The 17,493-nt window shown below is 40.2% G+C and overlaps 1 protein-coding gene across 3 annotated transcripts in view; it reads right to left on the reverse strand.

Annotated features, from left to right (window-relative positions):
* spred1 (sprouty related EVH1 domain containing 1) overlaps positions 1–17,493 on the reverse strand; it is a 109,473-nt gene that overhangs the window by 9,864 nt on the left and 82,116 nt on the right. For 2 of the 3 annotated variants that reach the window (XM_072266897.1, XM_072266883.1), the window contains 2 exons: positions 13,890–14,058; positions 1,945–1,997 (listed from right to left, as the gene is read on the reverse strand). In XM_072266897.1, the coding sequence (XP_072122998.1) occupies positions 1,945–1,997; positions 13,890–14,058 (222 nt within the window). The remainder of the gene's footprint in view (positions 1–1,944; positions 1,998–13,889; positions 14,059–17,493) is intronic. The other variant, XM_072266891.1, reaches the window with a different exon arrangement.

The following is a 17,493-nucleotide window of genomic DNA, read 5'->3' on the forward strand; positions in this document are numbered from 1 at the left end:
GGCAGAGACAAAGGCTTAATTAAAACGCTCTGTAATGTGCCTTCCAATACCAATGGGCCAAGACAGCTTAAAGTTAATGCTTGTGATGGTTGACTTCATCTGGGACACCAAGTTTTTTTTAAAAGGTGGAACACTACTTAGCACAATTTTTCCAAGTAGCCCAAAAGCATGCAGAAATTGTGCATAAATGATGATAGCACATTGCTACTTTTTAACTTTGGCTGACTAATTTCAAGCAAATAGCACAGGAAAACAAAACGTAAGCAAAACCAACTTTCAGATTATTAAATACAAAAGCTGACAAATAGTGAGACCAAATTTAATCACTCATAAATAATCAATTTGAGAGGAAATTAAACTCGAATCCAAATGATGGATCAATACTAAAAACAGAAAATGTTGGAAAGACTAAGCAGGACAGATAGCATCTGTGAAAGGGACACAGCATTAACGTTTGAGGTCTGAGGCCCTCCAGCCTCAGAATAACGTTGTAGGGATTTTGAAAGCAAAGTCTACAACCATGCAATTAAGAAAAACTGAATCTGAACAAATAAATCCAAAAACCTTAAACATTTTACAGACATACAATTCAGCTGAGTGAGTGTGGAAGTGTAATTATACTCCTGAGCTTGTCAGCAGTGAAATGTTTTGTTGGAAATGGTGCAGACCTAAGAGTCCTGAAAGCCATCTAAATTTGTGGAATCTTGGGGAAATCACAGCGTGCTGATTCTGATAGGGATTTGTGGTGCATATTGAATTGCACTGCAGCAAGTTTTCATGGAGAAGAAGCAATGATTAAAACTATGCATTTCTAACTGTATTAAAACTATATTTGTATGCAGCATCAATGATTCTGAAGCTTGTTTATATTCCAAAATATTAAAATTAACAAATTTGGAGTGATGCAACCTGGATGATTAGGTGTTGGTTACTTTGTTCTTCACAAAAACATTTGCAAATTTCTTCAGAGTTATGGAAGGTAATTGAGATTTCCAGTTCATAATACTAATCAAAACTATGCTTTGTAGACAGGTGTGGACAGGTGTGTTGGCATTGCTGAATACTACTGTCTTTTCTGATGGACAGAGATTAGAAAGGAAGTTCTAAGGTTTCAGGCTGCAGGCAGAAGAAAGATAATTGATAGATTGGAAAAAACTATCAGTCTAAAGTTGTCAACTCTGTTCAGTTTCCCCAAGCACCTATTTGACTACTGTCTTTGTTGGTACGAGCCTATCTTGCATTCCACTCAAATTTTAAAGAAATATGATTAACTAGCATAGTACATAATTTGGCTTTAAGAAGACAGAAATGTATTTTACCAGGTAAACACAACAGATCATCTGCTTTATTTTTTCATTAATGGAAGAACTATACTAATTACTGTGCATTTTCAAAAATTATTTTCCTTATTGTTTAATGAAAAAAGATATGAGATCTATAGAATATGATTTAATCTTTTAACTTAAAATAGACAATAGGTTTTTAAGCAAACAAAAGCTTCTAGAAGTGCATCAAATACTTTATCATTTGTGATGATAAATCACAAATCTAGGTCACAAACAGTAAATATACTTCAAATTATATATAAAGCAATAATCATGTCACTTTGAAGACTGTACTCTGATGTTGTATTTCTAAAATTGTACCAGAATGTTACTCATGTCCACATTCAGTACTCATTTGTCATCTAAGTACTATTGTTTCCTGCAGTAAAATACTGTAAGCCACTTAAACATGAGTTATATTAAATATTACGTTTTAATCAGTAGAAAAATCTCTTGGTCATACTTAATCCTGAAATAGATATCAGGCCAGCAAAATAATAAGCTTTCCTAAATTTCACACTGTAGGGCAGCTTCTTCAAGTTACTAGAGAGCAGACCAAATACAGGCTCTGAAAGATTTTATATAAATGCCTTTCTTATGCATTTCTTATTTCACTTACTTGAAAGCCATCATCAGAAACTGTAGCTTCATTGGAAGTTTCTTGGCAACCTGCTGACAAATAAAACATCAATGTCATCGGACAAGTTGCTTCATTGTTATTCACCCTTTAAAGTTTGAAATCAATGAAATCAATTGAAAATTTGTCTCACTCATATCTGTTCAACTATTTAAAGATCATACGAGTTGGATTAAGCAGCAAAAATAAAACATTGATTAAGCTCAAAATAACAATGTCGAAGGCTACACATTTTGAAGTTCCCAGCATTTTTAATGCAGGGATGCCCACACTCTGGGCTGTGGAACTTTTGAACAGATTACTCAAGAGCACAAAATCCAAGTTATTAAGAATAGAATGGTCCTTCTGTCCTCAAACTCTTCCATCATAGAGAAGGTAAGCTACAGAAAGGATTGCTTAAAGCTGGGTCAAAGGTGAGTGCAAGGAGTACTGAGCAGATGAAGTAAAACTGAGAATACTGGTAATGGAAGAAGAGATGGGAATGGTGGTGATCATTACCAAAAGCAATAGATGTCTTTTTAATGTTAAAGCAGGTCTCAACCATTCAATAACTCACTTAAGAAAGCCTTAATTTTTCACATTGCTGCTCAATGACTGCTCTGCAATAAGGCATCACGTCTTGGCAACAATTTTGGCTTACGGTCTTTGGCTGACATTTGGTCATTCCTGCCACTGTGAGATATATGAACTCAGTCAAAAGCATCCTTACTAGGAATAGCAGATCTTACCAGTATCATGAAATTTGAAATTATGAGTAAACATAATGAGGTTGCAATAGCCTGGTGGTGTTTAAAAATATGATGATGGACAGCAATGGTAATGTTGCAGTTACAACAACGCTTTACAATACAGGTGACCCAGGGTCAATTTTCGCCGCTGCCTGGGCTGAGTTTGTATATTCTTCCCTGACAATGTGAGTTTCCGAAAATGTATCGGTTGTTGTAAATTGTCCCATGATTAGGCTAAGATTAAATCTGAGAATTGCTCGGCAGCATGGCCTATTCTGCACTGTAACTCAATAAAAGGTTGCAGAGGTGTTTTGTTCTTGGCTTATAACAAAAACTCAACAGAATCCTACTGTTTGTGCATCAGTAATTATTATTAGAAAAGTCATTGCACAATGTAAGATCAGGAGAATCTACTAAAAAGCAATAAAATAAACTAATGAAGAACTGTAACTTGAATAATCTATGGAAAGATGACAAGAATCAGGATTTATATACAGCGCCTATAAAATGTATTCACACCCCTTGTAAGATTTCATGTTTTATTATTCTACAATGTTGAATCACAGTGCATTTAAATTGGCTTTTTTTGACAATGATCAATAGAAAAAGACTCTTCAGTGTCAAAGTGAAAACAGACCTCTACAAAGTGATCTAAATTAATTACAAATATAAAACACAATATATTTGAGTGCATAAGTATTCACCCCTTTTAATGTGACACAGAAAATCATCACTGGTGCTGCCAATTGGTTTCAGTAGTCACATAATTAGTTACAGTGTCTTAGCTAGATATAAACCTGTGTGCAGTCCAGGTGTTTTAATTGATTATAGTACACTTCTATCTGGAAGGTCCAACTGCAGGTGAGTCACTACCTGGCAAAAAACTACACCATGAAGACAAAAGAACACTCCAAGCAACTCTGCAAACAGGTTACTGCAAAGCACAAGTCAGGAGATTGACACAAGGACATTTCCAAGTCACTAAATATCCCTTGGAGTACAGTTAAGTCACTCATCAAGAAATGGAAAGATATGGCAGAGCTGTAATCTGCCTAGAGCAGGCCATCCTCAAAAACTGAGAGACCTGCAAGAAGGGGACTAGTGAGGGAGGTCACCAACAGACCTATGACAACTCTGGAGGAGATACAAGCTTCAGTGGCTGAGATGGGAGAGACTACACATATGACAACTGTTGCCCGGGTGCTTCACCAGTGGCTGCTTTATAAGAAAGTGGCAAAGAGAAAGCTACTGTTGACAAAAACTCACATGAAATCTTGGCTAGAGTTTGCCAGAAGGCACATGTGAGGCTCGGAAGTCAGCTGGAAGAAGGTTCTATGATCTGATGAAACCAAAATTGAGCTTTTTGGCCATCAGACTAAATGATATATATGGTGGTGGCTGCATCATGCTGTGGTGATGCTTCACTGCAGCAGGCCCTGGAAGGCTGGTGAAGGTGGTGAGTAAAACGAATACAGCAAAAGACAGGGAAATCCTGATGCAGTTTCCAAGAGAACCGCGACTTGGGAGAAGATTTGTTTTCCAGCGAGACAATAACCCCAAGCATAAAGCCAAAGCTACACAGGAATGGCTTAAAAACAACAAAGTTAATGTCCTGGAGTGGGCAAGTAGAGTCTAGACCTCAATCCAATTCAGAAATTGTGGCTGGATTTGAAAAGGGCTGTTCAATCACGATCCCCATGTAATCTGACAGAGCTTGAGCAGTTTTGCAAAGAAGAATGGAGGAAAATTGCAATGTCCAGATGTGCAAAGCTGAGAGAGACATATTTACACAGACTCAAGATTGTAATGCTGCCCAAGGTGCATCTACTTAATATTGACTTGAAGAGGGTAAATAATATAAGAAAATATCAGTATAATGCGAATGAATTGAACCATTTTATCCAGATACCAATCTCAAAAAAAAATCTTACTCTTATTTTCCACTTTAAAGAAATTTAAGGTTTTATGATGTTAGTTAGGTTTAACAATTTATTTCAAATAAATTACTAGGAAATTCAACATTCCCATACAGTATCTCCTAAAATAGATTCTTCTGCCGCATTAAACTCACATCAACTGTCAGATGACAGTTAATTACAAAGTTTTACTAAAGATGATTAAGTCATCATATTTGTTAATTCCTAGGCCAATACTTCTTGTTTGCTCCCATTTTCCAAAACATTCCAGAGAGGAAAATAGCTCTGCAAAATGGTAGTTGAATTGAATTGAATTGACTTTATTTCTTACATCCTTCACACACGAGTAAAAACCTTTACATTACGTCTCTGTCTAAATGTGCAATGTGCAATCATAGTAATTTATAATAATTAGAACAGTCAAAGTAACACAGAATACACTCAAATCAGTGTGAGTTAATCAGTCTGATAGCCTGGTGGAAGAAGCCGCCCCGGAGCTTGTTGATCCTGGCTTTTATGCTGCGATACTGTTTCTCAGATGGTACCAGCTGGAATAGATTGTAGTTGGGATGACTCGGGTCCTCAATGATCATAGAGGCCCTTTTTACTCAACTGTCTTTGTAAATATCCCGAATCATGGGAAGTTCACAACTACAAATGCTCTGGGCTGTCCGCACCACTCTCTGCAGAGTCCTGTGATTAAGGGAGGTACAGTTCCCATACCAGGCAGTGATGCAGCCAGTCAGGATGCTCTCAACTGTGCCCCTGTAGATAGTTCTTAGGATTTGGGGGCCCATAACAAACTTCCTCAACCGTCTGAGGTGAAAGAGGCACTGCTTTGCCTTTTTCACCACACAGCTGGTGTTTACAGACCATGTGAGGTCCTCGGTGATGTGGATGCCAAAGAACTTAAAGCTGTTTACCCTCTCAACCCCAGATCCATTGATGTCAATAGGGGTTAGCCCGTCTCCATTCCTCCTGTAATCCACAACCAGCTCCTTTGTTTTTGTGACATTGAGGGAGAGGCTGTTTTCTTGACACCATGACAGAGAGATGACTTCTTCCCTGTAGGCCACCTCGTTATTGTTTAAGATTAGGCCAATCAATGTAGTGTCGTCAGCAAATTTAATTAGCAGATTAGAGCCTTGGGTGGCGACACAGTCATGGGTATACAGGGAGTAAAGGAGGGGACTCAGTACACAGCCCTGAGGGGCTCCTGTATTGAGAGTCAGAGGAGTGGAGGTGAGGGAGCCCACCCTTACCACCTGCTGGCAATCTGACAGGAAGCCAGCTTCACAAGACAGGTCAAGTCCGAGGTCTCTGAGCTTCTTGTCAAGCCTGGATGGAACTATGGTGTTGAATTTTGAACTGTAGTCCGAGAACAGCATTCTCACATAAGCATCCTTCTTCTCCAGATGTGTAAGGATAGTATGTAGAGCAATTGCTATTGCATCGTCTGTCGATCAGTTGTGTCGGTAGGCAAATTGCAGGGGGTCCAGCTTGGGTGGGAGCATGCTGCAGATGTAGTCCTTGACCAGTCTCTCAAAGTATTTGCTTATTATTCAGTAAGCAATAATAAGGCTCTGAAAGTGACAAAAGCCACCTACAAGGATCAGCTTGAGAGCGACTTGAGCAATAGCTGGGCAGTCTAAAGTTCCCTGCAGTCTTACCAACTTCAAACAGAAGTGCTTCCAAGTCTCCCCCTCCCCCTATCTTGGAAAATCAGCTTTACTGCCAGTTTGATAAGGACAATCAACATCTATCTCTTCTCACTTCCTCTGATCTTGATATGCTAAGCCCCTACTTCCTCCCCACCTTTCACAACCACTCCAATGATACCAACTCCTCTTCACCCCAACCCCATTCACCTTCTTCAGCTTCCTTCCCATCCTGCCCCTTCCCTTCCATCCACCCAATACATTCGATGAAGCAAGAAGACATTCACAAACTATTTGAAAAACAGAATGTTAGGAAAGGTGCAGTTCCAGTTCCAAGAAAGGCAAGATTACTGGACTTAAAGATTATAGGCCAGTCAATCTGACTTCAGTAGTTATGAAAACCTTTGAATATCTGATGGTGGCCTACCTTAAGTCCATTACTGATCTTCTTGACCTGCTACAGATTGTTTTTTGAGCAAATCACTCAATTAAGGGCACTGTTAAATTGTGCCTTCATTATATTTTTCAACATAATAGAAACATAGAAAATAGGTGCAGGAGTAGGCCATTTGGCCTTTCGAGCCTGCACCACCATTCAGTATGATCATGGCTGATCATCCAACTCAGAACCCTGTACCAGCCTTCCTTCCATACCCCCTGATCCCTTTAGCCACAAGGGCCATATCTAACTCCCTCTTAAATATAGCCAATGACCTGGCCTCAACTGTTTCCTGTGGCAGAGAACTCCACAGATTCACCACTCTCTTTGTGAAGAAGTTTTTCCTCATCTCGGTCCTAAAAGGCTTCCCCTTTATCCTCACACTGTGACCCTTCGTTCTGGACTTCCCCAACATCGGGAACAATCTTCCTGCATCTAGCCTGTCCAATCCCTTTAGGATTTTATACGTTTCAATAAGATCCCCCCTCAATCTTCTAAATTCCGACGAGTATAAGCCTAGTCGATCCAGTCTTTCATCATATGTAAGTCCTGCCATCCCAGGAACCAATCTGGTGAACCTTCTTTGTACTCCCTCTATGGCAAGGATGTCTTTCCTCAGATTAGGGGACCAAAACTGCACACAATACTCCAGGTGTGGTCTCACCAAGGCTTTGTACAACTGCGGTAGTACCTCCCTGCTCCTGTACTCGAATCCTCTCGCTATAAATGCCAGCTTATCATTCGCCTTTTTCACCGCCTGCTGTACCTGCATGCCCACTTTCAATGACTGGTGTATAATGACACCCAGGTCTCGTTTCACATCCCCTTTTCCTAATCGGCCACCATTCAGATAATAATCTGTTTTCCTATTTTTGCCACCAAAGTGGATAACTTCACATTTATCCACATTAAATTGCATCTGCCACGAATTCGCCCACTCATCTAACCTATCCTTAGCATCCTCCTCACAGCTAACACTGCCGCCCAGCTTCGTGTCATCCGCAAACTTGGAGATGCTGCATTTAATTCCCTCATCTAAGTCATTAATATATATTGTAAACAACTGGGGTCCCAGCACTGAGCCTTGCGGTACCCCACTAGTCACTGCCTGCCATTCTGAAAAGGTCCTGTTTATTCCCACTCTTTGCTTCCTGTCTGCCAACCAATTCTCTATCAACATCAATACCTTACCCCCAATACCATGTGCTTTAAGTTTGCACACTAATCTCCTGTGTGGGACCTTGTCAAAGGCCTTTTGAAAATCCAAATATACCACATCCACTGGTTCTCCCTTATCCACTCTACTAGTTACATCCCCAAAAAATTCTATGAGATTCGTCAGACATGACTTTACTTTCACAAATCCATGCTGACTTTGTCGGATGATTTCACAGCTTTCCAAATGTGCTGTTATCACATCTTTGATAACTGACTCTAGCATTTTCTCCACCACTGATGTTAGGCTAACCGGTCTATAATTCCCCGGTTTCTCTCTCCCTCCTTTTTTAAAAAGTGGGGTTATATTAGCCACCCTCCAATCCTCAGGAACTAGTCCAGAATCTAAAGAGTTTTGAAAAATTATCACTAATGCATCCACTACTTCTTGGGCTACTTCCTTAAGCACTCTGGGATGCAGACCATCTGGCCCTGGGGATTTATCTGCCTTTAATCCCTTCAATTTACCTAACACCACTTCCCTACTAACATGTATTTCACTCAGTTCCTCCATCTCACTGGACCCTCTGTCCCCTACTATTTCCGGAAGATTATTTATGTCCTCCTAGGTGAAGACAGAACCAAAGTAGTTATTCAATTGGTTTGCCATGTCCTTGCTCCCCATAATCAATTCACCTATTTCTGTCTGTAGGGGACCTACATTTGTCTTAACCAATCTTTATCTTTTCACATATCTATAAAAGCTTTTACAGTCAGTTTTTATGTTCCCTGCCAGTTTTCTCTCATAACCTTTTTTCCCTTTCCTAATTAAGCTGTTTGCCCTCCTCTGCTGGACTCTGAATTTCTCCCAGTCCTCCGGTGAGCCACTTTTTCTGGCTAATTTGTATGCTTCTTCTTTGGAATTGATACTATCCCTAATTTCCCTTGTCAGCCATGGGTGCACTACCTTCCCTGATTTATTCTTTTGCCAAACTGGGATGAACAATTGTTGTAGTTCGTCCATGCGATCTTTAAATGCTTGCCATTGCATATCTACCGTCAACCCTTTAAGTGTCATTTGCCAGTCTATCTTAGCTAATTCACGTCTCATACCTTCAAAGTTATCCTTCTTTAAGTTCAGAACCGTTGTTTCTGAATTAACTATGTCACTCTCCATCTTAATGAAGAATTCCACCATATTATGGTCACTCTTACCCAAGGGGCCTCTCACGACAAGATTGCTAATTAACCCTTCCTCATTGCTCAATACCCAGTCTAGAACAGCCTGCTCTCTAGTTGGTTCTTCGACATGTTGGTTCAAAAAACTATCCCGCATACATTCCAAGAAATCCTCTTCCTCAGCACCCTTACCAATTTGGTTCACCCAATCTATATGTAGATTGAAGTCACCCATTATAACTGCTGTTCCTTTATTGCACGCATCTCTAATTTCCCGTTTAATACCATCCCCAACCTCACTACTACTGTTAGGTGGCCTGTACACAACTCCCACCAGCGTTTTCTGCCCCTTAGTGTTACGCATAATGTTCCCCTAACACCTATGTGAGGATCTTGCTTGTGGATTTTAGCTCCACTTTCAACACTAAGCAAGCTAAGCCAGCCATTTGTAATCTACAGTATCTATCAGTAGATTACGAACCTCCTGACAGCAGTATGTAAGGCTGGGCTCCTACGTGACCAATCCAGTGTCTATAAGCACTGGCTCTCCCCTGGGCTGTGCTCTTTCACCCCTCCTGTTCTCACTTTATACAAACGACTGTATCTCCACACACAAATCCTAAAGTTCACGGACGACACAACTGTAGTGAGCCTCAACTCTAATAATGATGTGACCTGCTCCCAAAGAGAGGAGGTACACCGTCTTGCAGCATGGTGTGCTCGTAACAACTTGGAGCTTAATGCTATCAAGATAGTGCAAATGAGGAATGATTTCTGCCAACAATAGAAGACCTGTTTGTCGCCAAAGCGAAGAAAAGAGCTGGAAAAAAAAGTACTGCTGACTCCACTCACCGTAGTAAATTTCCATCAGGCAGACATTACAAATCCATCACCACCAGGGCTACACATCATCTCTGAAAATTCTTGCTTGTAGCTATCCAGGTTCTCAACAAACTCACTCATATAATATCCTGTCTTTGCACAACATACGCTAAACGGTCTTTCCTGCTCTCCTTGTTCTGTTGATTATTATTGAGTCTGTTCATATGTTTGATTATTGACATTTGCGCACGTGACTGTTCTACTAGTTGTTGATTGCTCATGGTTGTTTACACTATTGTCCTGTAAATTGTTGGTTGCTTTTGTGTTGTCTGTTACGGTATTGTCCTGTGTTTTATGCTTTGCACTGCACCACAATCAATTCTGGTATGTTTCACATACTGGCAATGACGTAATTCTGATTTTGAAAATGTTTGTTACTGCTTCACAGTATATTTGTGGTCTCTTTAGAAAACAAAAAACTCCTTTCCTATGAGAATCAGCTGTTCTCATTGCTTATACCATGCCCAAATTCTCCAGCCAGAGCACTCCAATTGCTGTTTTCAAACACTGGCCCAGTAATTGAAACTCCAGCCCAAGTTTAGAACTCCAGCATATAAAACACACTATTATAAATTCTAAAGATCTCATAACTTGATAAGTAAAACAAACCCCTGGAAATGGGTTTAATTTAATGGGAGAGAAAATATTACAAAAACAGTAAAGAATTACGGGATAAACAAGAGAAAGTCTGCAGATGCTGGAAATCCAAAGCAACCCACACAAAATGCTGGAGGAACTCAGCAGGTCAGGCAGCATCTAGGGAAATTAAGAGATAGTTGACATTTCGGGCCAAGACCCTTCTTCAGGGCTGAGAAGGAAGGGGAAGAACCCAGAATTAAAAGGTGGGGGAAGGGGGGAAGAGGCTAGCTGAAAGGTGATAGGTGAAGCCAGATGGATGGGAAAGATCAAGGGCTGGAGAAGAAGGAATCTGATAGGAGAAGAGAGTAGACCATAGGAGGAGGGGAACCTGAGGGAAGTAATAGGCAGGTGAGAAGAAAGAAAAGATCAGAGTTGGGAATAGAGGAAGGAGGTGGGGAATTGTTTACTGGTAGGAGAAAACAATAATCATGCCATCAGGTTGGACTGTACCCAGTCGGAATTTAAGGTGTTGCTCCTCTGGCCTCATCTTGGCACAAGAGGAGGCCGTGGACTGATACATCAAAACAGGAATGGGAATGGGAAGTTCTGCTTGCAGCAAATGGTGTAGAGGTGCTAAACAAAATGGTCCCCCAAATTATGATGGTCTCACCAAGGTAGAGGAGGGCACATCAGGAGCACCGGACACATTAGACGACCCCAGCAGATTCACAAGTGTTGCCTTACCTGGAAAGACTGCTTGGGGCCCTGAATGTAGGTGAAAGAAGAGCTGTATGGGCAGGCGTAATACTTAGGCCGCTTGCAGGGGTAAGTACCTGAAAGAAGATTAGTGGGGAGGGTCGAATGGCCAAGAAAATCGTGGAGAGAGCGATCCTTGCAGAAATTGGACAGTGTGGGAAGTAAAGATATGTTTAGTGGTAGGATTTCAACGGAGACAGTGGAAGTTGCAGAGGATAATGTGCTGGATGTGGATGGGGTGATAGGTAAGGACAAGAGGAACTCTATCACTGTTAGGGTGGGTAGGAAGATGGGGTGAATGCAGATGTATGGAAAATGGAGAAGTGGCTGAGAGTAGCATCAATAGTAGAGGGAGGGAAACTCAGTTCTTTAAAGGAGGGGGACATCTCTGAAATCCTGGAATGGAAAGATACAGTGGAGGCAATGAAACTGAGAAAAGGGAACAGCATTTTTATAGGTGATAGGATGGGAAGAGGTATAGTCAAGATTATGGTGGAAATTAGTAGGTTTATAAAAGATGTCAGTTGACAGTTTGCCTCCAAAGATGGAGACAGGGAGATCGAGAAAGGGAAGGAAGGTGTCAGAGATGGACCAATTAAATTTAGGGGAGGAAATTGATGAGCTCAGCATAGGTTCATGAAGCAGCACCAATACAGCTGTCAATGTAGCGGAGGAAGTGTTGGGGAGTATAACCGGGGAAGGCTTCGAACATGGACTATTCCACACAGCAAATGAAGAGGTAGGCATAGCTGGGGCCCGTACAAGTGCCCAAGGCTACCCCCTGAGTTTGGAGAAAGTTGGAGGTGCCAAAAGAAAAATTGTTGAGGGTGAAGACAAGTTCTACCAGTAAGAGGAGGGTAGAGGTGGAGGAGGATTGGTTGGTTATTTTGTCAAGAAAGAAGGGACTGCTGCATTTACTATCAATCTACTTTCACTTATTCAGCTCAGATTTTTTTCTTCTAAATTTTTCTCTTCTTGCTTTTCATCCCCTTGGTATATTTCCTCTCTATCTACTCATCTATTCCAAATTAGTTAGAATAAACATAACTTCTGCCTGTAACATTGCTACTCTTTATAAAGCTCTCAATTATTTATCTAGTGTCAAAGGCAGCAAAAAATTTCAAGATATTTCTTTGGAGCACAATTACTTACATATACCTTAATTTTCCAATTCTTTTAAGTCATTTCTGATCACAACTTATGAAAATTTTTAACACAGAAGATTCTTCAGATGCTGGAAATTTTGGGCAACACATACAAAATGCTGGAGGAACACAACAGGTCAGGCAGTTTCCATGGAGGGAAATAAACAGTCAATACTTAAGGCTGAGACCATCAATCAGGACTGACATTGATGGCTTATTGGCCTCTATTGATGCTGCCTGGCTTAAGAATTTTATAGATTAACGATAAGCTTTGTCACATGTACACCAAATCGTACAGTGAAATGAGTTGGCTGCATATAATCAAACAGCAAGGATTGTGCTGAGCAGCTCACAAATGCCGCCACACTTCCAATACCAACACAGCACGCCACGACTCATTAACTCCAACCCATACATGTTTGGAATATCGAAGGAAACTGGAGCACCCAAAGGAAACCCACGTGATTATGGTAGAAGGAAACTGGAGCACCCAGAGGAAATCCACGTGATTATGGTAGAAGGAAACTGGAGCACCTGGAGGAAACCCACGTGATTATGGGGAGAACACACAAACTCCTTAGAGACAACAGTGGAATTGAACCCTGATTTTACAGATGCCACCGTAAAGCATTACACTAGTTGCTATGCTATTGTACCAACTGGACTTACTCTAGCACATTGTGTGTGTTTTTGCTCTGTTCAAATTTTAGTTAACTAATTACAGTCTGTATAAAAGGGCAAGAATATCCTTTGTTTTCCAACATCCAAAGAGAAACTGTAATAACAAAGTTGTGACTAGGAATATCACAGCACTTAAAACAGAAGAGGTGCATTTTTGTTATCATTAATCGTCACATTCAGTTGGCTAATGCATCTTCTTCCAATTGTTGGGAACAACAAAGCAGGCTCTTTTTTTTGCACAAAAGGCACCGGAAAGAAAATTTGTCTCTGAAAAATCTTTCTGCATCTTCAGGTTTGGTACTGCTTTCAGAAGCATTTGCAAATATAATTAATTTTGTTTTGTGAGCTACCAAGCTTACAAATTTTGTCTACCAAATACTGGACAACTCAGCAGTCTTCTTTTACTTGCCTTGTCAGGTAAACAGAATTATATATTTTATGGGATTGTTTCATCCATATGGATTCAAACTTATGGCTATGGGTATTAAATGAAATTTTTTAAATCAATCTTTGCAAACAAGATAAGCAATGTCCTAAAGAGATCTGGACAAAAAGTCTTTCCTACTTTTGCCCTTCCCTTCAACCTGACTCAATGTGCAGTAGTACAGTTAACACTGCAAAAGGCATAGTCTCAAGTTCAGATTCCAAAGCTGATTCTGTGGAATGTGGTACAACGTATTTTAAAAGCAAACCAGCATTTTTGTTCCTTCTCCCACTCACTTAAGTGTCTGAAAGATGCACTGTAAAGTAGATTGGGGCTTTTACATAATTTTCTGCAAGGTAATTGCCTGAAGTATTTCTTTTAATACCTTCTGAGATAGCTTCAGTAGCTCGCCGAACACCACGGTCAAATGCTCTAGCATCAGCAGGACTCTGAAAGGTAAGTCCAAACTTCTTTTCATTTATCTTCCAGTGGTGAAATATTGGAGTTACTTTGTTGTAAACTAGATCCTTCTTCAAGGCACATTCCAAAACCACCTGCAAAGTTTAAAAAGATTCAAAATGAACTTTACATACATGTATTAATCATGTTTACAGATATTTAACTCAGTGCAATAAGTACACTCAGTAATTTCATTATATTTGACTACAATTGATTAAAAAGTACACATTAAATCACCAGCACTTAAACATGGCAACATACTCTCAACCATCTTGGCACTGCATTTCAAATTCTTCTCTTTATCCTCAATCTATACCACTCCACAAATAAAAGCACTCTTATTTTAAGGAGTTCCTAAAAAACTGTCACTTTATGGAGCTTCCAATTATTTCTTATATTTCCTCCTCTGGCTGGAGACTGATTTTTACTTGAGTTGATTTAATCCAATTTTGCAATGCTACATTTCAAGGCATTATAATAAGCTGTTGGTTTCATTTGGAACCATCTAAACAAATTGAGCAATTAAATTTTGCAGTTCAATCTCTTAACGCTGATTTTCTTGAGACAGTTGGCCTTCAGTCTATCTTTCAAAAGAACATGTCAAACACTTCTGATTCATTTAGAGGTATACTGCTATTTTACTTCAGAGCAATGAATGTAAAATTGTGGGAGTGCAAATAAAAAACATTCACATAATGGGCCACTCCTTTCCTTCTTGTGAGCTCTGCAACAAATATGTAGGTTTTTTTTGGAAGGGTTGGTATGTTCCTTTATGCTACTTCTTGCATATTGCCAACAAAGTTACTTGAGGTTTTTAAATGCCATAACCAAATGATCCTTCTCTAGTTTATATTGGCATGGACTTGGGATTCTCAATGGGGGGAGTGGAGGTGGGGTAAATGTAACACATTTCTCAAGTAATTGTTAAGAACATCCTTGAAGAGCATTCTTTGATTACATCAATGTCTTGCTGTACCATAGCTTCGAAGAGTGCATCTGTTTCAAGAGTTGGTGATAGTCATACAGACATCCCACCTCTCCTGGAAGTTCCGGGAGTCTCCCGCATATTCGCATATTAATAGTGGCTCCCTGATGCCTGCAAATTATATACAATATCACGAAAATCAATTTTTTTGAGAGTGAGTGAGCAAGAGAAAGCAAGAGAAAACGCCTAATAGGGGTCAAAAATAATGACAGTGTTGCTCGCTGCGCTGTTTGTAACAATGACTTTTCTATTGCCCATGGTGGGTTAAGACTGTAAAAGACATGTTGAGGTGAGTTTAACAGGTGTCATTCATTCATTAGCATAACTAACGTTATTTAAACTTGCTGGCTAGCTGCTAAGGTGCTACTCTATTGCAAACATCCCACCTCTCCCGGAAGTTCGGGAGTCTCCCGCAAATTGATGGTGCTACCTCCCTGAAATGAGTTTTTGCAGGGCGGGATGTCTGGTCATACCAATTGGGTGTCTGCCCAGAGTGCACAAGAACTGATACAGTTTTAGTACTGGGGGATTGAGCTGTGTTTCTGACATTGATTCACTTAGCCTGCAAGTAAATTTGGAGAATTTCGAGGGAAATATTGATAACATCTCTCCAGTACTTCGAGATACTTGCCATAGGTAGTTCACATATCAAAAATAAACATTAAGACCATAAAACAAAGGAGCAGAATTGGGCTATTCAGCCCATCAAGTCTGCACTGACATTCAATTATGGCTCATTTCCCCCCAGTCTCCTGCCACCTCCTTGTAATCTTTGACACCCATCACTACTGAAGAACCGATCACCTCCTCTTTAAACATACCCAATAACTTGACCTCCATTGCCATCTGTGGCAATAAATTCCACAGATTCAACACCCTCTAGTTAAAGAAATTCCCCTTCATCTCTGTTCTGAAGGGATGTTGTTCTATTCTGAGGCTGTGCCCTCTTGTCCTAGACTCTCCCACTAATGTAAACAATCCTGTGAATTCTGTGTTGTGGGGAAGATCCACATTCTCCATGCTCTTATTGTGGATGGTTTGTCATGGATAATGGGGGAGACTGAAGAGAATTGTTTTGGAAGTGCAAGGCCCATTCTCTCCCACAGTCCAAACAATGAGCTGAATATGACGTGGAGCCACCCCAATATGCAATTAAGTACTGTCTGTGCTCTGTAGATCAATGTCCACAGTTGGATGAGCTTTATTCCAGAAAAATGCTACTGCGGCTGGATCAATTTTTGTTTTATTTATCCTGTAGATTCATTCCATTGCAGTCAGAAGCTCATTAGCCATGAGGTGGAAGATTACAAGAAATATCAAGGGAAACACTGATGTGATCAAGCAGCCTTGACAACATTTGCACTGAAATTGTGTTTGTGCACCTATTTCAGAATCAGGTTTAATATCACCAGCAAATGTCATGAAATTTCTTAACTTAGCAGCAGCAGTACAATGCAATACATGATGATATAGAAAAAAATAAGTAAACAAATTACAGTACACATATATGTCTAATAAATAGTTAAATTAAAAATAATGCAAAAACAGAAATTATCTGAAAAAAGTGAGGTAGTGTTCAAGGGTTCAACGTCTATTTAGGAATCAGATGGCAGAGGTTATATCCTGAATAACTGAGTATGTGCCTTCAGGCTTCTGTACCTCCTTCCGGATGGTAACAATGAGAAGAGGGCATGTCCTGGGTGGTGGGGGTCCTTAATAATGGACACTACCTTTCTAAGGCACCATTGCTTGAAGATTTCTTGGATGCTATAGAGGCTAGTACCCAAGATGGAGCTGACTAACTTTACAACTTCCTGTAGTTTCTTTCGATCCTATGCAACAGCCCCCACCTCATACCAGACTGTGATGCAGCCTACCAGAATGCTCTCCACTGTACATCTGTAGAAGTTTTTGAGTGTTTTAGGAGACAAACTAAATCTCCTCAAACTCCAAATGAAATACAGCTGCTAACTTGCCTTCTTTATAGTTGCATTGATATGTTGAGACCAGGTTAGATCCTCAGAGATCTTGACACCCAGGAACTTGAAAATGTTCACTCTCCCCACTTCTGATCCTTCTATGAGGATTGGTCTGTGTTCCCTCATATTACCAAGAAAATGAATGCTGAAGATAAGGGACCCTTCAAAGTTAGCTCTTCTCAGACAGAGCCTCATAACAAATTGGTGGTTCCCAAGCAATAGCAGCTGAAAAGTTTCCACAGTGTCTGGACTGCAATGAAGTCTATCACAATTGGCATCTTTAAATGATTCTTGGTTTCCCACAAAAATGGGATGACAGAGTTGATTAGAATAACCAGAAATTAATTAATAGCAATACAAAGCGTTCTTGGATTGGAAGCCCCAACTTGCCTACAATCATGGTCAAGGATAGAAACAAAGATCTGGTGGTTGGAAAAGACAAAGGAAATCTTGTAATTTGCTGATAACTATGATACGTATGGATTTGTTGGTGGTGTTGAGGTCATCTGCAGTCCAAACACCAGTAGTTCACCCCAGGAAAAGTGAACTTATAACAGAGTGCTTGC

The sequence above is a fragment of the Mobula birostris genome, chromosome 1 (assembly GCF_030028105.1).
Source record: "Mobula birostris isolate sMobBir1 chromosome 1, sMobBir1.hap1, whole genome shotgun sequence".
NCBI lineage: Eukaryota > Metazoa > Chordata > Chondrichthyes > Myliobatiformes > Myliobatidae > Mobula > Mobula birostris.